The sequence below is a fragment of the Apiospora hydei genome (genome assembly GCF_038363865.1).
Source record: "Apiospora hydei strain CBS 114990 chromosome Unknown utg000005l_segment0_segment0, whole genome shotgun sequence".
NCBI classification, from domain to species: domain Eukaryota; kingdom Fungi; phylum Ascomycota; class Sordariomycetes; order Amphisphaeriales; family Apiosporaceae; genus Apiospora; species Apiospora hydei.
This window is the reverse complement of record NW_027117364.1, coordinates 3,669,126-3,685,945: the sequence shown is the minus strand read 5'-3', so window position 1 is coordinate 3,685,945 and position 16,820 is coordinate 3,669,126. Positions and strand designations below refer to the sequence as shown.

Sequence of the window (16,820 nt, the reverse complement as noted above, 5' to 3'; positions counted from 1 at the left end):
ACAAAGCACGTCAGCAAAACCCAGCCGCAGTGGTATATGAAAATATCATGTTATTTCCGCGATATACTGTGAGGGAGGTGTGTCAAAACCGTACTCCTGAGAAATACTGCTTGACATCTTTGCCCGTAATGGTCCGGGGATCGGAACAATAGTAACCATGTTTGATAAATAATTTTGTTGAAGATAACACACTGTTTCTGTAAACACTTACATCAATGCAATTAACTGTCTCGCATGTTTCTCTTCAACTTTGTGACGGCCTGGTAGTGACATGAGACCCCTTCTTTGATAACAATACCCCTGGGTGCACATTTCAACCCTTATCCTCTCCAGATCAATAGCAGAGCATAAGTTCCAAGCATACATTCCATACATCTAAGACAAATTTCAAAAAAATAGCAAGACCTTACTCATATCTGTTCAAAGGGTGTCACAAATATTTAAAGGCAAGATGGCTCGATTCATACTATTCGTGTTGATGGCCCCTGGATTCGCACACCCAGCCCTTTATTCTTCTTATACCGCAATACCAACAGGACTGCACTTTGAGAAATCCCGAAAAATCAATAATTCCAAAGGCAAGCATCACGGAATAAGTACTACACAGCGGAGCTCAAGTCACTGAGTAGACAAACTTGCCATGAACATTCCTTGCTAGGGAAGGGGAACCGTTTGTTTCCTATCTCCTTATTTACTTGATCCCTAATACCAATAACATTTACCCTCCTAAATTTTGGAACTCACATCCATGTATGTACAGCAACTAGTCCCACGCAACAGCAGTTTTGGATTTCACCCATCTGAGTTATACGCCATGATTCAAATTCCCTACTTCCTTGTTCCCCACACGGCACTGCTCACCCCTATTCCCGCTTAGTCCGGCATCAAGATCCCCACTCACTTCAAATTCAGCCTCGAAGGTCTCAGCGCCCGAATGCTCCGGCGCCTCGACGGCGGCTGCACCAGCGGCGGCGTGTCGGGCGTAAGCCCGCACCCCTTATTGACGCACGCGGAGACGGTGTGGACATAGCGGATCTTGCCGCCCTCGACGCGGAACGTGTGGCTGTCGGGGGCCGGCTGCGTGCCGACGGAGCGGTCGAGCCCGGGGAAGCCGACGAACAGACTGACGACGCCCATGACCTCGTCGACGACGTACCGGCGGTTCGTGACGACGATGCCCTGCGGCATGCCCGCCGCCGTGCACGAGTCGCCGCCGTTGGTCATATTCATGAGGCGCGCGGTGGAGTCGCCGCCCTCGAGGCGGGAGCACGGGTTGCCGAAGGGCACCGTCACGTTGACGCGGTCGAAGCGGTCAAAGTAGGCGTCGCCCGCGGCCTTGACGACGGCGCGCGAGTCCCGCTTCGCCTCCGGGATCGGGTCCCACGTCTCGAGCGCGTTCCAGTAGGCGTAGCCCGTCGCGTTGAAGAGCCAGTCGCCCTCGTCCGTTACGATGGACTCGACGGCCGTGATGCGCTCGCGCTCGCCGTTGTAAACGATGCGCGTGCCGATGACGTACGGGTGACCCGCGTTGTGCTCCGCGATCAGCTCCGTCCACGTCGCGCACTGCTCCGTGTCGTAGATGCTGCGGTGCGTGTCCACGGCGATGGCCTGCGTGAGGGTGCCTTTGGCGACGCCCACGCTCAGGTCGTTCTCCGTGTAGCTTGCCGAGTCCACCATGAGGACGAGATGTCCTCGGCGCGGCCGTTGATCTGCGCGTTGACATAGCGTTCGGCGGCTTTCTCTAGGAACGCGCGGTCGCAGGCGGCGGCGGAGGTCTTGATCAGGGCCAGACTGGCCAGGAGTATGGAGCGGACCATTTTTGCTTCTTTGTGACGACGGGACTTGAATACCTTTCCTGTCTGAAGGCTGGAGTGTGTATCCAAGCAAGAGCATCGGGTTGAGTGAGGATCTTCATCGCACTATATGTTTTTAGATACGGCGCCGGACACATAGAACGTAGTATCCCGTCATTAGATTAGATAGTCGGCGCTTGCATAACCGCGGCATAAGTCTCGTCAATAGAGTCACATCCCGGAGCATCACGACTTTAGCATATTAGGCGGCTGCACCTCTATATGATCCAGTTGCATGCGGGGGTCCCGGCATTTCTCTCGCGACTTGTTATAGTCCCGTACATAATGGCATATACGTTTAGCCGCGTGGGGTTTAATTAAGCAGACCCGGGCTGTTTTCCGATACCATCAGCATTTTCGTCTCCAGCCATCTCGTCAACAAAGCTGACACAATGAGGGATCCCACCGGTACATTCCCCCAACCCGAGTTTCTCAACTGCCGGTGTGGCAAAAGAAAAGGCCGCGTATTCGATCTTATTCATTAGCCTGGCTTCTACTCCAATCCCCGTAAAAGAATCTCTGGCAACTCGTCCGCCTCTTTTTCAAGGCCCTTCTCTCTGTAGGAGCGCTGCACCTCAAGCAGAGATGTCTTTGTGCGGTGGTGTTCTGGCCCTTCTCCTTTGTAGCACAGTTGGAGGTATTCGTGACTGTACTTTTTATAGCCGTCCCACGTCCCCGTATCCCACTCAATCAGGTACAGTAGGCGCAGTGGATGGTAGGTCAACCACAACATACGTCCTTCAGGCGGAAGAGTCTGCCGCCACTGCAGGACCTCGGTTGCGAGGGCCCTCGCTTCGTCATATCGCTTATGCCGCCAATATAGATATCCAAGGGTCGTTTTCAGAATTACGGCTGCCTCCATGCTTCCTTGCCTCTCCAGGGTCTGCATGGCGCTGCGTGATCTGGCTATTATCTCTTCCGTGTCACTGGTCAGAGTTTTATCCTTGTCTTTGATGAAGTCGAACATGTCGTATGTGCGTCCTGCGACGAGAATCCCCTCTGCTTTGGATTTATATGGCGAGTCCTCCATGATATCGAAATGTGTTTTTATGGCGTAGTACGCATTTCTCTCCATATCTCCTGTTTCCGACTCTCGAAACTTGTTCCACATGAGCGCGAGAGGATGACCTTTTGGTAGCTTGATACCGGATAGCTTGGCCACGTAGGTTATGAAATGTCTCTTGAGTTCAGGTGGTAATCGTAGGAAGCACAGGTATATGGCGGGTATGAGGGTTGGCTCTGGATTCTGCAGCAAGGGCCCTAGTTTGTCGAAGCAGTCACTCAGAATACCCAGGCCCCCTCGATGATCCTGAGAGTCCAGAAGCCGGGCCGCACTCTCTAACTGGCCCCACCAAAGTATAGTTCGCTCCGATGTGTATCCTACTTGCAGTTCTGCGTTGCCGACCATGAACTGGTTCGAGAGCCGCAGGAACGCCTCGGTAAGCGTGGTTGCATCTGGCGTGGTATACAGTCTCGTGTGCGAATAGGCTGCATTACTACCGAAGGCTTGACCCGAGCGCTTGGAAAAGGCTGGGAAGTCAGGTGCAGATTCGACTTTGATAGCCACAGCATCGTCTGGGTACACATGAGCTGACAGCCCAGGGATTGAGGAGTGGTTCGTTTTAAGGAGAGGTGGTTGTTTCCTTTCTTCGAACTTCGTTGATCGGCCTCGTCTTTGAGCCAATGACCGATTATGTGCTGACTCGGATGACCCTAACGCGTTATATTTATACAACGACCATTGTTTGAACCGGTCTCTGCAAACATTCGGGTTAAAGCAAATACTTGGAGACAGTAACTTGTGGTGCGAGGGCGATACGACCGAGGACTACTCACTGTAAGACGATTAGCATCGACTCTGGTGAGAAGGCTGCTGCAGCTTACCTTGTACATCTTCGCAGTAGCCTTGAAGCCATGGTCCCTTTCAAGTATGTCGATGACTTCCTTCAGAGGTTTCCCTTCTTCAATATATAGGTGGGAAATCAATGGGCGATGTCGGTCCCAATCCGCCTGCGATGCCCATTGACCACGCGACCCTCTGCCTGCCATGTTGGGAAAATCAATCGTCGATTTTGTTGAACGTGTACAGGCTTTCAGAATGTTGTTGCAGTAGGATCAGTAGCGAAACCGCTGAGACATGGTACCAGCATTGACAGGTCGGATGCCATGGGCAGATCTGCAAGGGGTAAACTCCAAAAGGCTGTGCCGCCGGCTTGCCTCGAGGGAGGAACCCAAACTGTCCGAGAAGGCGGGGGTGCAGCTGAGCGGGCTTGGCAATGTACCAGAGTCCACAACTGCCGGGGTGTGAACCCACAACAGCAATAGGTCTGGATTAAAGGACAACAATATGGAGGAGTCAGGAAGGTCAGCAAAGGAGAAGACATGAGACGCATCAAATAAGCATGAGCTGAGTGCTGACATATACTAGTTCACCGACTAATGTGTGCAGGACCGCATATGTCACGTCTTGTGGTTGGCTACTGCCAAAGGGAATGGTAAGCTTGCCCGATAAGCAGGAGATGTATGTAGCATTGCAGCCAGTAGCTCGATATCCACGGGCAGTTAAGAGAAGATGAGCAGGAAGCCAGCTCGGCTGTTGGACAAGTAGGTACACGTACCCAATGTGGCAATGATCTGTGCATCCCAACGGGATGGATCATGTAGCATCGTCCAATCCCAGTACAGCAACAACCTTGACTGGAAAGGACTAGAAAGGAATGTATATGCGTAAAGAAAAAGGTGACGAGCTCAATATCACTGTGTATGAGATTCATTGGGTCCTTTCCTCCCCTGAAGGCCATAATCACATAGGTAATTCGACAACGACAGGTTGTAGTTGTTCACAGCAAGTCATTTGCTTGCCATTGGGGTCATGACAAACCACTGTGCAGGTTCTACATGTATGGTTTGTGGCTCAAATAAACAGAGGCTGCGAGTATTGGCTACGTGTATGCGGTTCATGGTGCTTCCATTGCGGCCATTATTCAGTTTGTCAAGGCTTTCCAAAAGCCATGGTGGACTAATCAGTCCGGTACGAAATATTAGTATTTGTCTTGGTAGGCAGGAACAACAGTTTTGCAATCTCAGAAGTTGCAGCTTCCTAAATGTTGGTCTTCAAGACAACAGGGCCGTTGATATCTAAAATGGGTTATCACACCTCACAATATCCATGCTTTTATTATTGTTTTGCCATTGCATATTAGCCTCTGCAGACCTTTTCGAGTATGAGTAGAAGAAGGCCTCTCTGACCTATTCTTGCAGCATATCAACAGCAGACATCGCGGGAAGCAGCATACCTTTCCAGCAAGTATCAGGTTTCCTACTGGCATTGGAAGCTTGCACGGCTAACCCAATACCACTTGCACGCAAACGAACAGCTACCACCACGATATTACCACTTAAGTTGCCTGATTTCCATCACTATGGCCCACCTAGATGATCCTATCATGGCCCTAGAGGACCACCAAGGTGACCTCACTTTTGGGGTGGAAATTGAGTTTCTCACACCGGTCATCGAGATCTCCGAAGACGGTGAGTATTGGCGGAACGCAGATGAGGAGACCTGCTGACTCCTGGTTATTCTAGACCCCCATCCAGCTGAGTCCCGTCAAGTACTTCGTGTTTCGAAATGCGACTCCAACAACTACGAATGGATTGCCGAGTTGAGCCGTTTCCTCTTAAACTCTCTCCAGGAGATCCCCGACCTTGCAGTAGAAGGAGAAGACGGAGACGAATACGTGGCTCCCCATGACAACGTACTGAAATACGACCATTGGCGGTTGATCGGAGACTCGTCAGTCCAGATCTGCACGAAGCTTGGTAGTCCGGCATCGCGGTTTCCCGCTTATCACTGGGATGGCAAAGAGGTCACATCGGAGGTTCTGTCGTCCATCGACCCCGACCGCTTCCGGAAGGTCACCGAGGTCTGCCGCGCGATCAGGTCCCATCGCGTTCACCTGAACGAGAGTACGTCCATCCACGTCCATGTGGGCCGCGGCGACGATGGCTTCACCTTGACGACAATCAAGAAGATTATCACGTTCCTCTGGTTCGCAGACATCAAATTATTCGACCTCCATCATCCCTCTCGACTGAAAAATCTGCACTGTCGACCCATTTCAGAGTATTCAAAACTGACTGAAGTCGACCACACCGGTATCATGGGCGTAGTTGACCCCGATGGCCTAAAACAAATGTCACGGCACATACCTGAGATTATGTCCACCATGAACGACGGCGTATACCGAAACAGATACATACAACTCAAGCAGATGTGGGGACGTGACGAAATTACAGAGGTTGCAAAGTCCATGCTGATAAAGAAGACCGCCAACAACCTTGTTCAACCACGTGGCTCTGTGGGCTTCCGGCGTTTTATGCCACAAGGCAAGACGGGAGGAAATATCAACACGTTCGAGTTCCGACACATGGCGGGCAGCCTCGACCCTGAGCACATACTACACTGGGCCCACGTCTGCATTGGAATTGTAGACTTTGCCCGCAACACTGACGCATCGGTCTTCCGAGCGCAGATCGCGAAATTCCTTGATCCACCGCCAGGGTATGGGGGCGCAGAGGTTCTCGAGGATATCGGACTGGCCAAGGAGGCCAAGTACTTCCGTTCCAAAACTGATTCATTCAAGAGCGAGGATTTCAAAACCTGCAAAGATGGTGACAAGGACACGTTCTTCGTTCCTCCCATGTAAGCCATACGGGTATAGCGTATATTGAAATCACAAATAGCCAACGACTTCAAGAGCGTCCTGAATTAAACAAAGTTAACCTACTCTTCCTGGATTTCTGAAAATCACCTTCTGTCGTAATGGTCCAGGGGTAGGATGGCATAACCTTTCTTGATTGCTCTAGGCCAGCTGAAATCTGATCATGAATAGCTCGGCGAGAATTTTCATTTGTTTCTGCACAAATGAGACTTGTTGCAATTAGAACAATCATAGAATTCTCATTAAAACTCCAAGGCATTGGAATGCATCCTGAGGCAGCTAGCTGTGCCCTGCCCTAATCTGGTGGAATTTGGAATTGAAGCGAAAGTGGCAGCAAAACCAGTAACAAGCAGAACAATGACAACAAGTATATCGAGTCAATCATAGACTTCAATGAACTCCAGAACAATATGCAGGGTAAGCCAGTAAGTGGGCCAACATTGGTGGCTTCCTGATGCATAAATTTGCTTCTCTTCCCTCGTGCTTTCACCTTTATCTCTTCATTTCACATCATTCAACTTCCCACGCTACCTACCTACAAACCTGCAAACATACCTCTTTCTCTTTCACAACAGCTGGTCTGTTAAATCTAATCTCACCCTATCTCGCACCATCTCATCTCATCTACAAAAGCTCTTGACGCACATACTCACATTCACACACCTACACACACAATCGGCTGGTCCGCAATCCTCTTCTTCCACAACTTCATCATGTTCTTCAACGCTTACAACAACGGCGCCTTGGCCCCCGGCGCCAGCCACGAGAACCTCGCTGAGATGAAGCGCCACGTTCAGAGTCTCGAGAAGTGCGCCAATGCGTACTTCCGAGACATCCAGCGCGACATGAAGTGCGGCCCAGACTACGACCTCAAGTGCCGCTTCACCGACTGGAACTACGTGAAGCTCGCCATGGAGCGCATCACTGACGACTTCAGTAAGCGCTTGGAAGCCCGCGCTCGCCAACCTGCTCCTGCTCCTACCAACATGTGGGAGACTGTCCAACCCAAGTACAGCAAGCATGACAGCGATTGGCAGCGCTCGGCACCTAGAACCTCACGTCGAAGCAGGAACTTCTTCGAGGAGGTCGAGGAGGTCAGACCAGAGGCGCTCTGGTACGAGCCGAGCAACGACTTTGACTCGCCTGCCGAGCTGTTTACAGAGCGCGTGCCCGAGATTTCGCCACTCTCTCGTCTGACCACCACGGCTCCCAAGAACAAGCCCTCCATCATGGAGAAGACTCCCAAGACCAGTAGCACCATGAAGACATCGGCGACCTCAGTCAAACCCAAGACCGTTGCCAATCCAGAGTCCAAGCCAGGCGATTGGGTGCCCCCTCATCTGCGCGGACCTCAGAAGAAGACGCCGACCGCCCCTGAGAAGCCCGCGATGCCCGAGTCGGTCGACAAGACCGTTAAGCCGAAGCAGCAGATCGCCTGGGTCCCGCCTCACCTGCGCGGCGCCCCCGCTACCAAGAAACCCGTCGCCACCTCGAACGTCGCCGCCGCTACGGGACCAGTGAAACCCAAGGAGGACAAGGTCCCGCCCCATCTCCTGGGCAGTGCTAAGCCGTCGGCGGCCAAGGTGACTCCCAACCAAAGACGTGCACTCGTGACCCCTCCTCCCGCTGCTGCCGCCTCTACCGCATCTTCTGGCGCCGCTAGTAGTGCTAACAGTCCCGTATCGAGCAGTAGTGAGAGCTCCTCGAACGTGCTGATCGACATATCCGACTCGCCCGCGACCGTATTCGAGACTTCGGCTGGCAACAGGGCGACGCACGGGACGAAGGATGTCTGGGAGGCTCTGATGCAGCTCACCAACGAGGGTTTGCTGATGAACACTTCGACTATCGGAATTCAGGCATGGTAATTGATGTATTGCATGGAAAGGAAAGGAACAGGATGGAAATAGGGCCGGACCTTATGGAAATGTTTGCTTGGAGGGCTTATGTTATTGATTGATTCCCGCCTAGAGGGCATGGAAACACCAGCGATTTGATTTTCTTTATTAGGGTTTACTTCAATTGGCAACATGTACAGGGGGTTCGTACGTTGTATAACACGAATACGAACAGGAGACAACAATCAAAACCACACAGCTGTCCATCTTAATGTGTCATTGTGATTGGGTAGTCTGTCATTTATGTTCTAGTCTTAACGTAGCAAGGTAATCCTCCCTCCATGGGCAGCGTGAGGCTGCTCTTGCTGACACGCTTCGTAGAGTAAGCGGGCATGAAGTCAAAGGTCAGAATCATGGTCGCGATAACCTGCGCGGCCATCAGCTCGGCCATCTTCTTCCCCAGACAGGTTCGCGCACCGCCGTTGAAGACGGGAAACTCCGAGGCGCTTTTGGTCACGAGCTTCCCGTCGACCAGCCACCGCTCCGGCCGGAACTCGTCCGCATCCTCGCCCCAGCTGATGCGGGACCTGTTCATGGCCCAGGGGCAGAACACCAGTACAGACTTGGACGGCAGGAAGGTGCCGTCCGGCAGTGTCGTGGCTTTCTCACATTGTTTGATCTCGAACGGGATCGGTGGGTAGAGCCGGAGGGACTCGTAGAAGACGGCCATGGTGTATGGCAGCGCGACTGGCGTGAAGTTTACCGATAAGGCAGGATCGACTCCATCGCCTGCTTCATCCAAGCCGTCCAGGCTCTGGACCAGCTGCTGGACCTCGTTCCGCACTTTCCCAGTGGCGGACCGATTGTGCATCAGCAACATCATGGTCCAAGTCAGCGCCTGGGCAACTGTGTCCCTGCCAGCCGAGAGATAGTTCAGAGCAGCCTCAGCTACGAACCCTTCGTTGGTAATCGTGTCCAGAAAGGACTGTATCAGTGTACCGGATACCTCGTCCAGTTTGCTCTCAGACGCAGCGTGTTTCTCGCTGCGGCGATCCTCGATCGCACTCCTCACAATCTTCTCGCCGAAGGACTTGACAGTGGCCAGCGACCTGCGGAACCGAGCCCCCGTGACCAGCTCGGTCACGAACCAGAGCGGATTCTGGAACCGCTCCGCCGTCACGCCCGAAGCATAATCAAACGCCTTGGTGAAATCGTCATCGGCGTGCATCTCCATATTGTACGCCATTTTACCCATGAGCTGGCTCGTGATCTCGTGGAACACATACTGCAAATCGACCACGCCCCCTCCTCGCCCCCGCGCCGCTTGAGCGCCGCCACGCTCGCGCCCAGGTACCGCGGCAGCGCGACGTCGGTGAGCACGCGCAGGTTCGCCGCGTTGAGAAAGCCCAGCCCGGCCCGGCGCTGCGCGCGCCAGGGCTCGCCGTCGACGTTGATGATGCCGCGGCCGAAGAGGTCCCAGGAGCGCTGCTTGAAGAAGTCGCCCTTGCCGAAGACGCCCTCGTGCTTGAAGACGTACTCGAGGTTGCGGGGGTCGTTGATGACGACGCCCGGCGGCAGGCTCGGCACCGAGATCTGGAACGTCTCGTGGCCGAACTGGCGCTCGCACCTGACGAACCACGCGAACAGCTTCTGGCGGGCTTGCAGGAACAGGATGCCGTTGCCCACGAGGGGCAGCGTGTTAGGCGGTTTCGGGAGGGGGACACCGTCTCGCAGCAGCGCGGGGGTTCGGAAGAGGAACCGGTAGCTGAGGAGGATGCCGATTACCCCGAGCAGGACCAGGCCAGGCCCCTCTAGGGAGACCCATAATGGATGTATGGCAAAGATAGCCTTGGGGATCTCCGAGCGGGCACAGGCGAATGAATTTGACAGCAATATGCACCCTAGGTGCCACAGATATATCCTTTGCCGCCAGCGACACTCTGAAATCAAATTTGGGTGCAGATGGATACGAGCATGGCTCGGAAAGATCCCGACGTCACGATTGAAACGAAGACTCTTCGGTGATACGCGCTCGGGCGTAGGTAGAAGCACAGTATAGAAACAAAAACCAGCTGACGCTATCATGTATAAGCGACTATCGGATATAAAGAACGGCGCATGCTCACGAGTATCACGGAATCATCTACGTCGTCGAATTTAGACGAGAGTTGTGCCTGGGCCGTGCCGTAGATCATGCAGGCAGACCAGTCGCTCCACTGAGCTACGAACCCTTACAGGGATGTCGGGGGTCTAGTTTCGACATTACGTAGCCGGCATCAGAGCTCTTTCCCTCTCCGAGCTCCCCTGGTCTGTTTCAGAGCCGTCTCTTGGTGTCACTACATCTTGTTAAGGAGAGAATTCTTGGCCTGACGTCTCCGAGACGTCATTGCTCGTCCTCAGTTGACATCTAAATACATCGTCTAAGGAAGTCCGGACATAATCGATACAGCCTCCAGAAGTTGTCATACCGGAGAAGTCCCCAGCGACGTCTCGATTGGACCGCAATCATGGCGCCCTTAATCCCGCGCATGCATCTCTTTGAGATCGACGACCAACCATGGTGCGTATTCCATATACCCAGCTCAGAGTGCTGTGTAGCCCAGCAAGGTGTCAGCAATCGAAGAGACACCCACCCAATCAAGTCTCTTTGCAAAAGCCTCCTGTGATTCCCCAAACTTGCTATCAAAGCAAGCCACGAAAACTACGAAGACTAACAGTCTGTTCCGCGACAGGTTCCCTTCCTACCTCCGATCCCTCGTCCAAGAAGGCCTCTACCACGCCTGGACGACGAGCCTGCCGATAATCCAGCCCCAAGGCAGCCCCGCCTCCCTCGTCGCCCGCACCCTGCAGCAGGTCCTCGGCCGTCGCAATGTCTCGCGCTACACCTACATCGACTTCTGCGCCGGCGCCGGCGGGCCCACGCCCGTCATCGAGAAGGCCCTGAACGCCTCGCTGGCGAAGCAGCAGAAGGAGACCGAAAGCGGCGGCGGCGGCGGCGGCGCGCCCGACTCGCACTCCGACCCCAAGTCCTCGCACAGCTACGCCAACGTCGCCTCGACCTCGTCCTCGTCGGGGAAGCAATCCCCGTCCTCCAACGGTGACAAGGACAGCGACAACTCCACCGCCCCCGTCAACTTCGTCATGACCGACCTCCACCCCCACCCCAAAGCCTGGGCCGCCTCGGCCAACAAGTCCCAAAACCTCACCTACGAGCCCGAGTCCGTCGACGCCTCGAACGCGCCCGCCGCGCTGATCGACCGGTACCGCCAGCCCGACAAGAACCAGCCCGGCGGCCGCATCTTCCGGCTCTTCAATCTGGCCTTCCACCACTTCGACGACCCCCTCGCCCGCGCCATCCTCAAGAACACCGTCGAGACGAGCGACGCCATCGGCATCTTCGAGATGCAGGACCGGTCCCTTTCGAGCATCGTGACGTGCGCACTGTTCGGCCTCTTCATCCCGCTCGTGGCCCCGGTGCTCTACTGGTGGGCCCCGTGGCGCCTGTTCTGGGTCTACATCATTCCCATTGTGCCCTTCGTCCTCGTGTTTGATGGTCTCATTTCTTCGCTACGTACACGAACCCCCGAAGAGATCGAGGTGTTGCTACGAACCTGCGGCGCGGACACGACAGACTGGGAGATTAAGAGCGGACGAGAGTGTTTCATGTGGCCCACAGGTTATCTGTCTTGGACCATGTGTATTAAGAAGCACAAGGGAGACGAATAAAGCAGACAGTGAGCTCTGTATACTAGGCAAACCAAGTATTATTGTGTTAAAAGAGTTACACTCCCACGTCAGCTTGAACCTATAAACCTAGCTTCGTTCGAATATGTACGATTGGTATCCCTAATTCAAGCCCTCGGTGTCACTCGTTATGAATGAATGGTAATGATCGACAAAACACCACCAGCGCCTACAACAAGGTAATTCAAATCCTCCCAACACCGGATCGGGAAAACCACAAGACAAAAGAGATGAGACACACAAGTCAACTATACCAAGTAAGGGTGGCTCTTACTTAGTCAGGAAACCAAGATAATCCGCAACGATCAACGTTATCATCCTACATGTCAAATTAGCAAATTACGTTCCAAGGATTGAAAACAGCAGATATGACAGCCACTTACGCATGCGGCGCAATGCGCACATAGTACGTTCCAAAGCCACGGTAGAATCTCAGCAGACCCTCCTGGCGCGCCACCTTCTGGGCGCAATCGAACATGGACTTGTACGGGAGTTTGCCGTCCGGTCCCTTCTGTTGCTTCTGCAGCCGCGTCTTGATGAAGTCAAACGGCAAGCTGAGGAACGAAGCGAAAAAGCCGGCCACGGCACTGGCGGCCAGGCTCTGTGAGTTCTTGCTCCATGTGGTACGCGCAGCCAGCTGAGCCTTGGCCTCGGAGAAGAAGGCCAACTGTCCCAGGTTGAGCGACATGGCTCGGACCACCGTGGGGGTTGCGCCGGCCCAGAGCGCCGTGATGCCCTCGGTGCGCACAATCGAGGTGACGGCGTCGACGACAGACTTGTAGTTCTTGCGCTGGGCTAAGGGCTTAAGCCCGTCAGACTGCATCCGGATAAGCGCCAGATCGGCCGGGTTTCCAATAAAGGCGGCGAGACCACCAGCGGCAATACCAGCGGAGGCCCGTTCAGCAAAGCCAATACTAGTGCCATTGTCTTTGGCCCGCTGTGTCAGTCTGACCATGAAGGTGTCGAAAAAGCCCAGCCGGGCCGTCGTATACACGGCTTGGCGCACGAGGCCGGCCGAGATGCCCGTGTACAGATCGAGCACCTTGCCCTGTGCCAGGATCTCTCGCGTGACGCTGATGGGAGTCGGCTTGGGGCCGGTCGCGACACCCTCGCCCGCGAGCTGGAGTCGGACCTTGATCATGTCGACGGGCTGGATGCAAGAGGTGGCGACCATGCCAGAGAGCCCTCCATTGACGAAGGGGAGGCCGCCCGCACGAGCGGGGTGTGAAGGAAGTCGGCCGCAGCAACAGACTCGCCCTGCTTGCTCATCTTGCTTCGCGCAGACTCCGCGGCTTGCTTGATTGTGTTACTCATAGTGACACTGAGCGGACGGAAGCGATGGTGAGAGTGATAGAGAGCAACTGGAAGGATGAAGTTGCAAGCCAAGAGCTAGACAGAAGGTAAATATCCTATTAGTACATGAGCAGCATGTATGTGGGTTTAATATCTCGACTGCGAGGTAAACAGTCCCCCTTGTCCTGCAGGCGCGCAGCTCCGATGGTGGAGGCCCAACAACCTTCGGCATGATGGTATCATTGGTATCAATGGTATCATTGGCCAGCCCAGATCTGAATCTCGGAACTGGAGCCCATGAACCGAGGTGGAGGGTCGGTATGTTGGGCCACACGCAGAGCTGAATGAACGGCAAGATTCGGAGCTCGCGGGTGGATATGACAAGCGCCTTGAGTTCACGTCATCCTGGGACTGGCAGGGACTTTCTTGGCGGGATGGGATAGGACTCATTAGGACTCATGGGAGAGGTGATGGATGTGGATCCAACAGTTGGGTGTTGAGGATAACGGAAACCCAATGCCATCAGAACACGAGTCTGGCCAACTTACTTGAGGTGTAAATGGAAACTCAAAGACGGCCCGTCCCAAAACAAAGCAGTGAACGGCCAACGCCTGCGAGATACGCGGGAATCCTACTGGGGCAAAAGGCGATTGAACTGATAAGCCAAAAAACTAATACGAGAATTGAGGACGGTTCGAATGTGTATTCTGCCCGCAGTAGTTGAGCAGTCGACGATGAGTCGCGGAGGAGTAGTTGCACGCGGGGGGGACAAACTCGAGCAAAAAGGATCAAATAGAGATGACTTGAAATAACGTTAGAGTTGGAAACCGAAAACGTAGAACATGGCAGTGTCGATCGGCAACCACCATCCATTAAGTAGGAGGCAGGCTGCTTGTACAGTAAGTAGATGCACACAAACCTCCAATACTCCAGTCCAGCATCCATTTGCCAGCCAACCGGGCCTTCTCCTCACTGAACTCGCTGGAGTCTGGCCCCCATGATCACCCCCATCTCCATCCGAGGGCTCCTGTGAAACGCGTTACACGTCGAGCCGAGAGGATGAGCTGTGGCAGTCGCCAAAGTGCTACCAGTCACAGCAACCGTTCAATGTTCCTAGCGCTCCAAGAAATGATGCGGGGAAGGAAGGGAAAGGGAAGGAGCTGCCATTCTCGAGCTGGCCCTTTGCCCACCTTCACGCTTGCCTTTAGCCCGCCTACTCAAGTAGGCAAAAGTAGCCTCCCGTGTAGCTGTAATCTGTGGTTGGCAGTGATACAGTACATACCTGTCTGGTTGGAGATACTCAGTCTACTGAACCTTCGCCTACTCAGGCGACACTGATGAAGCTAATACGTGGTAATCAGGCTCGGCTCGTGGAGACATTGAGGGTAACGCCCCCGAAACTCCTCTTTGCTGTTCCAAAATGATGGAAACCACCCATCTTCACTGAAACTGAAGCTTCAACTTGAGGCCTCCGGTTTAGCAGCGGTTTATCGGACTGATATCGCCGGCTATCGCACCGACATAGCTCCACTGAGAGCCGCCGACACGCCGGAAGAAGCAATGCGACCATGCGCAAGCTGTGAAGGCGCCGTAGCAGCTGTCGTACCAGAGTCGCTTGACTTCACGGCAGACAGACACATGCTATCTGTGCTTGCATTTTTGTCTGCTTCTGACGATCGCGGTCCTTTGGCATCATATCCTCTGCCACAGCGACCGCTCAGCAGACTGATCAATGCGCAATTTGGGTTCAACATGGCAGTTACATACTCGTGTTAGTCAGAGGTACATTTGGAGTACCGATGCTCGCCTGCCGGACTTGCATCATGCCATTGTTCCCATCCAATCAACGCCGACCCTCCACTTGGCCGACAATGCGGGGTAGCCCACAGAGCAGAATGCCACGAGCGCAACGTCATGGTTCGATAACTCGTTGTATCTGCGTCCGACTTTGCGCACCCTCATTGGTGAAACGGGGCAGAACTTGGCAGAGATTTCTCGAGAATGCTCCTAGAAGTCCCGACCGACGCTCACATTCAAAGCGGTACTGGTCCAAGTAGCCGAATGTGTGTTTGCAAGTATCCGTATATACATGTGGCCCGAGTTGTCAGGTTTGTCTCCTTTTCGATGGGTTATTCATGTGTTGATGACAATCCGCAGCAGGGGTCTGCTTAAGATGGGCCGAAAAGCTGGGGGACAGTGGCATGTTATGCATGATGCAAGGCCAATCAACGTGCCAGCTTGACTCATGTCCGGTCTGCAGGGCCTGGCTAAATGCTGAGGACATGCGAAGTCAGCCCCGAGAGACGCTAACACGCATGGCTTTGTGTTCCTGGCCACCGGACTGCTCGGGCCAATATCAGCCACGTACAGGACAGGACATCCAGCGCCGTACCTGTCATCGTCACTTTTCATGTTAGGGAACGTGAGAAACGCCCGATACAAGCTGCATGCTGACCATGAGGTCGGGCCTGGCCAAGCGAGATGATATCAGATCATGGCTCCGCCTAAAAAGGCTCCAAGCTCCGACACAGTCATATACCCCTAATCTCAAACTTGACCTTCCCATGCTTGTTGAGAGGGTTGAAGCACACTGTTTCCGATTATATCTTCATATGGCCGACATAGGGCCAGATCTATTGATTGCAGCACCGCACTGAGCAGATTTCCACTTGTTGCTGGGCCACCTAGCTCACAATCGCCCGATTCTGGTGCCATGCATATATCCGATGGACGGAGCTGACTTTCAACGTCCACAAAGGAGTCCAAACGTCTTGACGAAACGATGACTACTGCTATTCATACCAGAGGAAGTTCTGGACCTTCCAAATTACGGCTGCTGACGATGAGGTTTTCGGTTTCGCATACATGGGGCTCACAATCTTACCTCAACGCGTCGTCATCCAGTTCTCGTAGGTAGGTATCCGGCGAGAGGGCTAAGGTATCCTTTTCATTCGGCCCTTCCATACTGGCTACGATTCCCAACATGTTTTCACATCGGCTTGTCCGACGGACATAGAAATGAAAAGATGACAGATATAGTGACTAATACAACACCGATGGTCGGATTTCACGATACTTCGTAGGCACCCTTCTCGCAAACATGATACCCTTCACCACGGAGGTGCGCGATCCGAGCTTTGTCATTCAGTCAACCGTTCTCGCTAGAATGGCGGGCGATGGAAACCGTACAGCAGCGCCCTCTGAGGTTTGCTCAAGCTTTCATCCACCAAAGACCCAGCCGCAAGATCTCCTGGGTGGATGAAAATGAATATACTACATTGAAACATCAAAGTACACCAATTGTGCTTGTTAATTCATTGATGCTCTTCTAATTTCGACTTGTAGCCACGAGTGGCAGTTCCGGGAAGCCC

The 16,820-nt window shown here is 53.7% G+C and overlaps 7 protein-coding genes across 7 annotated transcripts; 3 read left to right on the top strand and 4 right to left on the bottom strand.

Annotated features, from left to right (window-relative positions):
- Positions 1–897: 897 nt before the first annotated feature.
- Positions 898–1,817, bottom strand: PG997_006617 (uncharacterized protein; the record flags this gene model as incomplete). Its single annotated transcript, XM_066810932.1, has 2 exons — positions 898–1,660; positions 1,684–1,817. 2 exons carry the CDS (start codon positions 1,815–1,817, stop codon positions 898–900), a joined length of 897 nt encoding a protein of 298 aa, XP_066669855.1.
- Positions 1,818–2,346: 529 nt separating this feature from the next.
- On the bottom strand, positions 2,347–3,902 carry PG997_006616 (uncharacterized protein; the record flags this gene model as incomplete). Its single annotated transcript, XM_066810931.1, has 3 exons — positions 2,347–3,566; positions 3,639–3,681; positions 3,738–3,902. The coding sequence occupies 3 exons, from the start codon at positions 3,900–3,902 to the stop codon at positions 2,347–2,349; spliced, it is 1,428 nt and encodes a 475-aa protein (XP_066669854.1).
- A 1,373-nt stretch (positions 3,903–5,275) lies between these two features.
- PG997_006615 (uncharacterized protein) lies at positions 5,276–6,559 on the top strand (the record flags this gene model as incomplete). Its single annotated transcript, XM_066810930.1, has 2 exons — positions 5,276–5,384; positions 5,439–6,559. 2 exons carry the CDS (start codon positions 5,276–5,278, stop codon positions 6,557–6,559), a joined length of 1,230 nt encoding a protein of 409 aa, XP_066669853.1.
- A 728-nt stretch (positions 6,560–7,287) lies between these two features.
- PG997_006614 (uncharacterized protein) lies at positions 7,288–8,442 on the top strand (the record flags this gene model as incomplete). The annotated part of the gene is made up of 1 exon (XM_066810929.1): positions 7,288–8,442. One exon carries the CDS (start codon positions 7,288–7,290, stop codon positions 8,440–8,442), a length of 1,155 nt encoding a protein of 384 aa, XP_066669852.1.
- A 271-nt stretch (positions 8,443–8,713) lies between these two features.
- On the bottom strand, positions 8,714–10,607 carry PG997_006613 (Cytochrome P450 94C1; the record flags this gene model as incomplete). Its single annotated transcript, XM_066810928.1, has 3 exons — positions 8,714–9,682; positions 9,751–10,223; positions 10,526–10,607. The coding sequence occupies 3 exons, from the start codon at positions 10,605–10,607 to the stop codon at positions 8,714–8,716; spliced, it is 1,524 nt and encodes a 507-aa protein (XP_066669851.1).
- A 312-nt stretch (positions 10,608–10,919) lies between these two features.
- On the top strand, positions 10,920–12,138 carry PG997_006612 (uncharacterized protein; the record flags this gene model as incomplete). Its single annotated transcript, XM_066810927.1, has 2 exons — positions 10,920–10,972; positions 11,130–12,138. 2 exons carry the CDS (start codon positions 10,920–10,922, stop codon positions 12,136–12,138), a joined length of 1,062 nt encoding a protein of 353 aa, XP_066669850.1.
- A 288-nt stretch (positions 12,139–12,426) lies between these two features.
- PG997_006611 (mitochondrial 2-oxoglutarate/malate carrier protein) lies at positions 12,427–13,470 on the bottom strand (the record flags this gene model as incomplete). Its single annotated transcript, XM_066810926.1, has 3 exons — positions 12,427–12,475; positions 12,540–13,306; positions 13,372–13,470. 3 exons carry the CDS (start codon positions 13,468–13,470, stop codon positions 12,427–12,429), a joined length of 915 nt encoding a protein of 304 aa, XP_066669849.1.
- Positions 13,471–16,820: the final 3,350 nt, after the last annotated feature.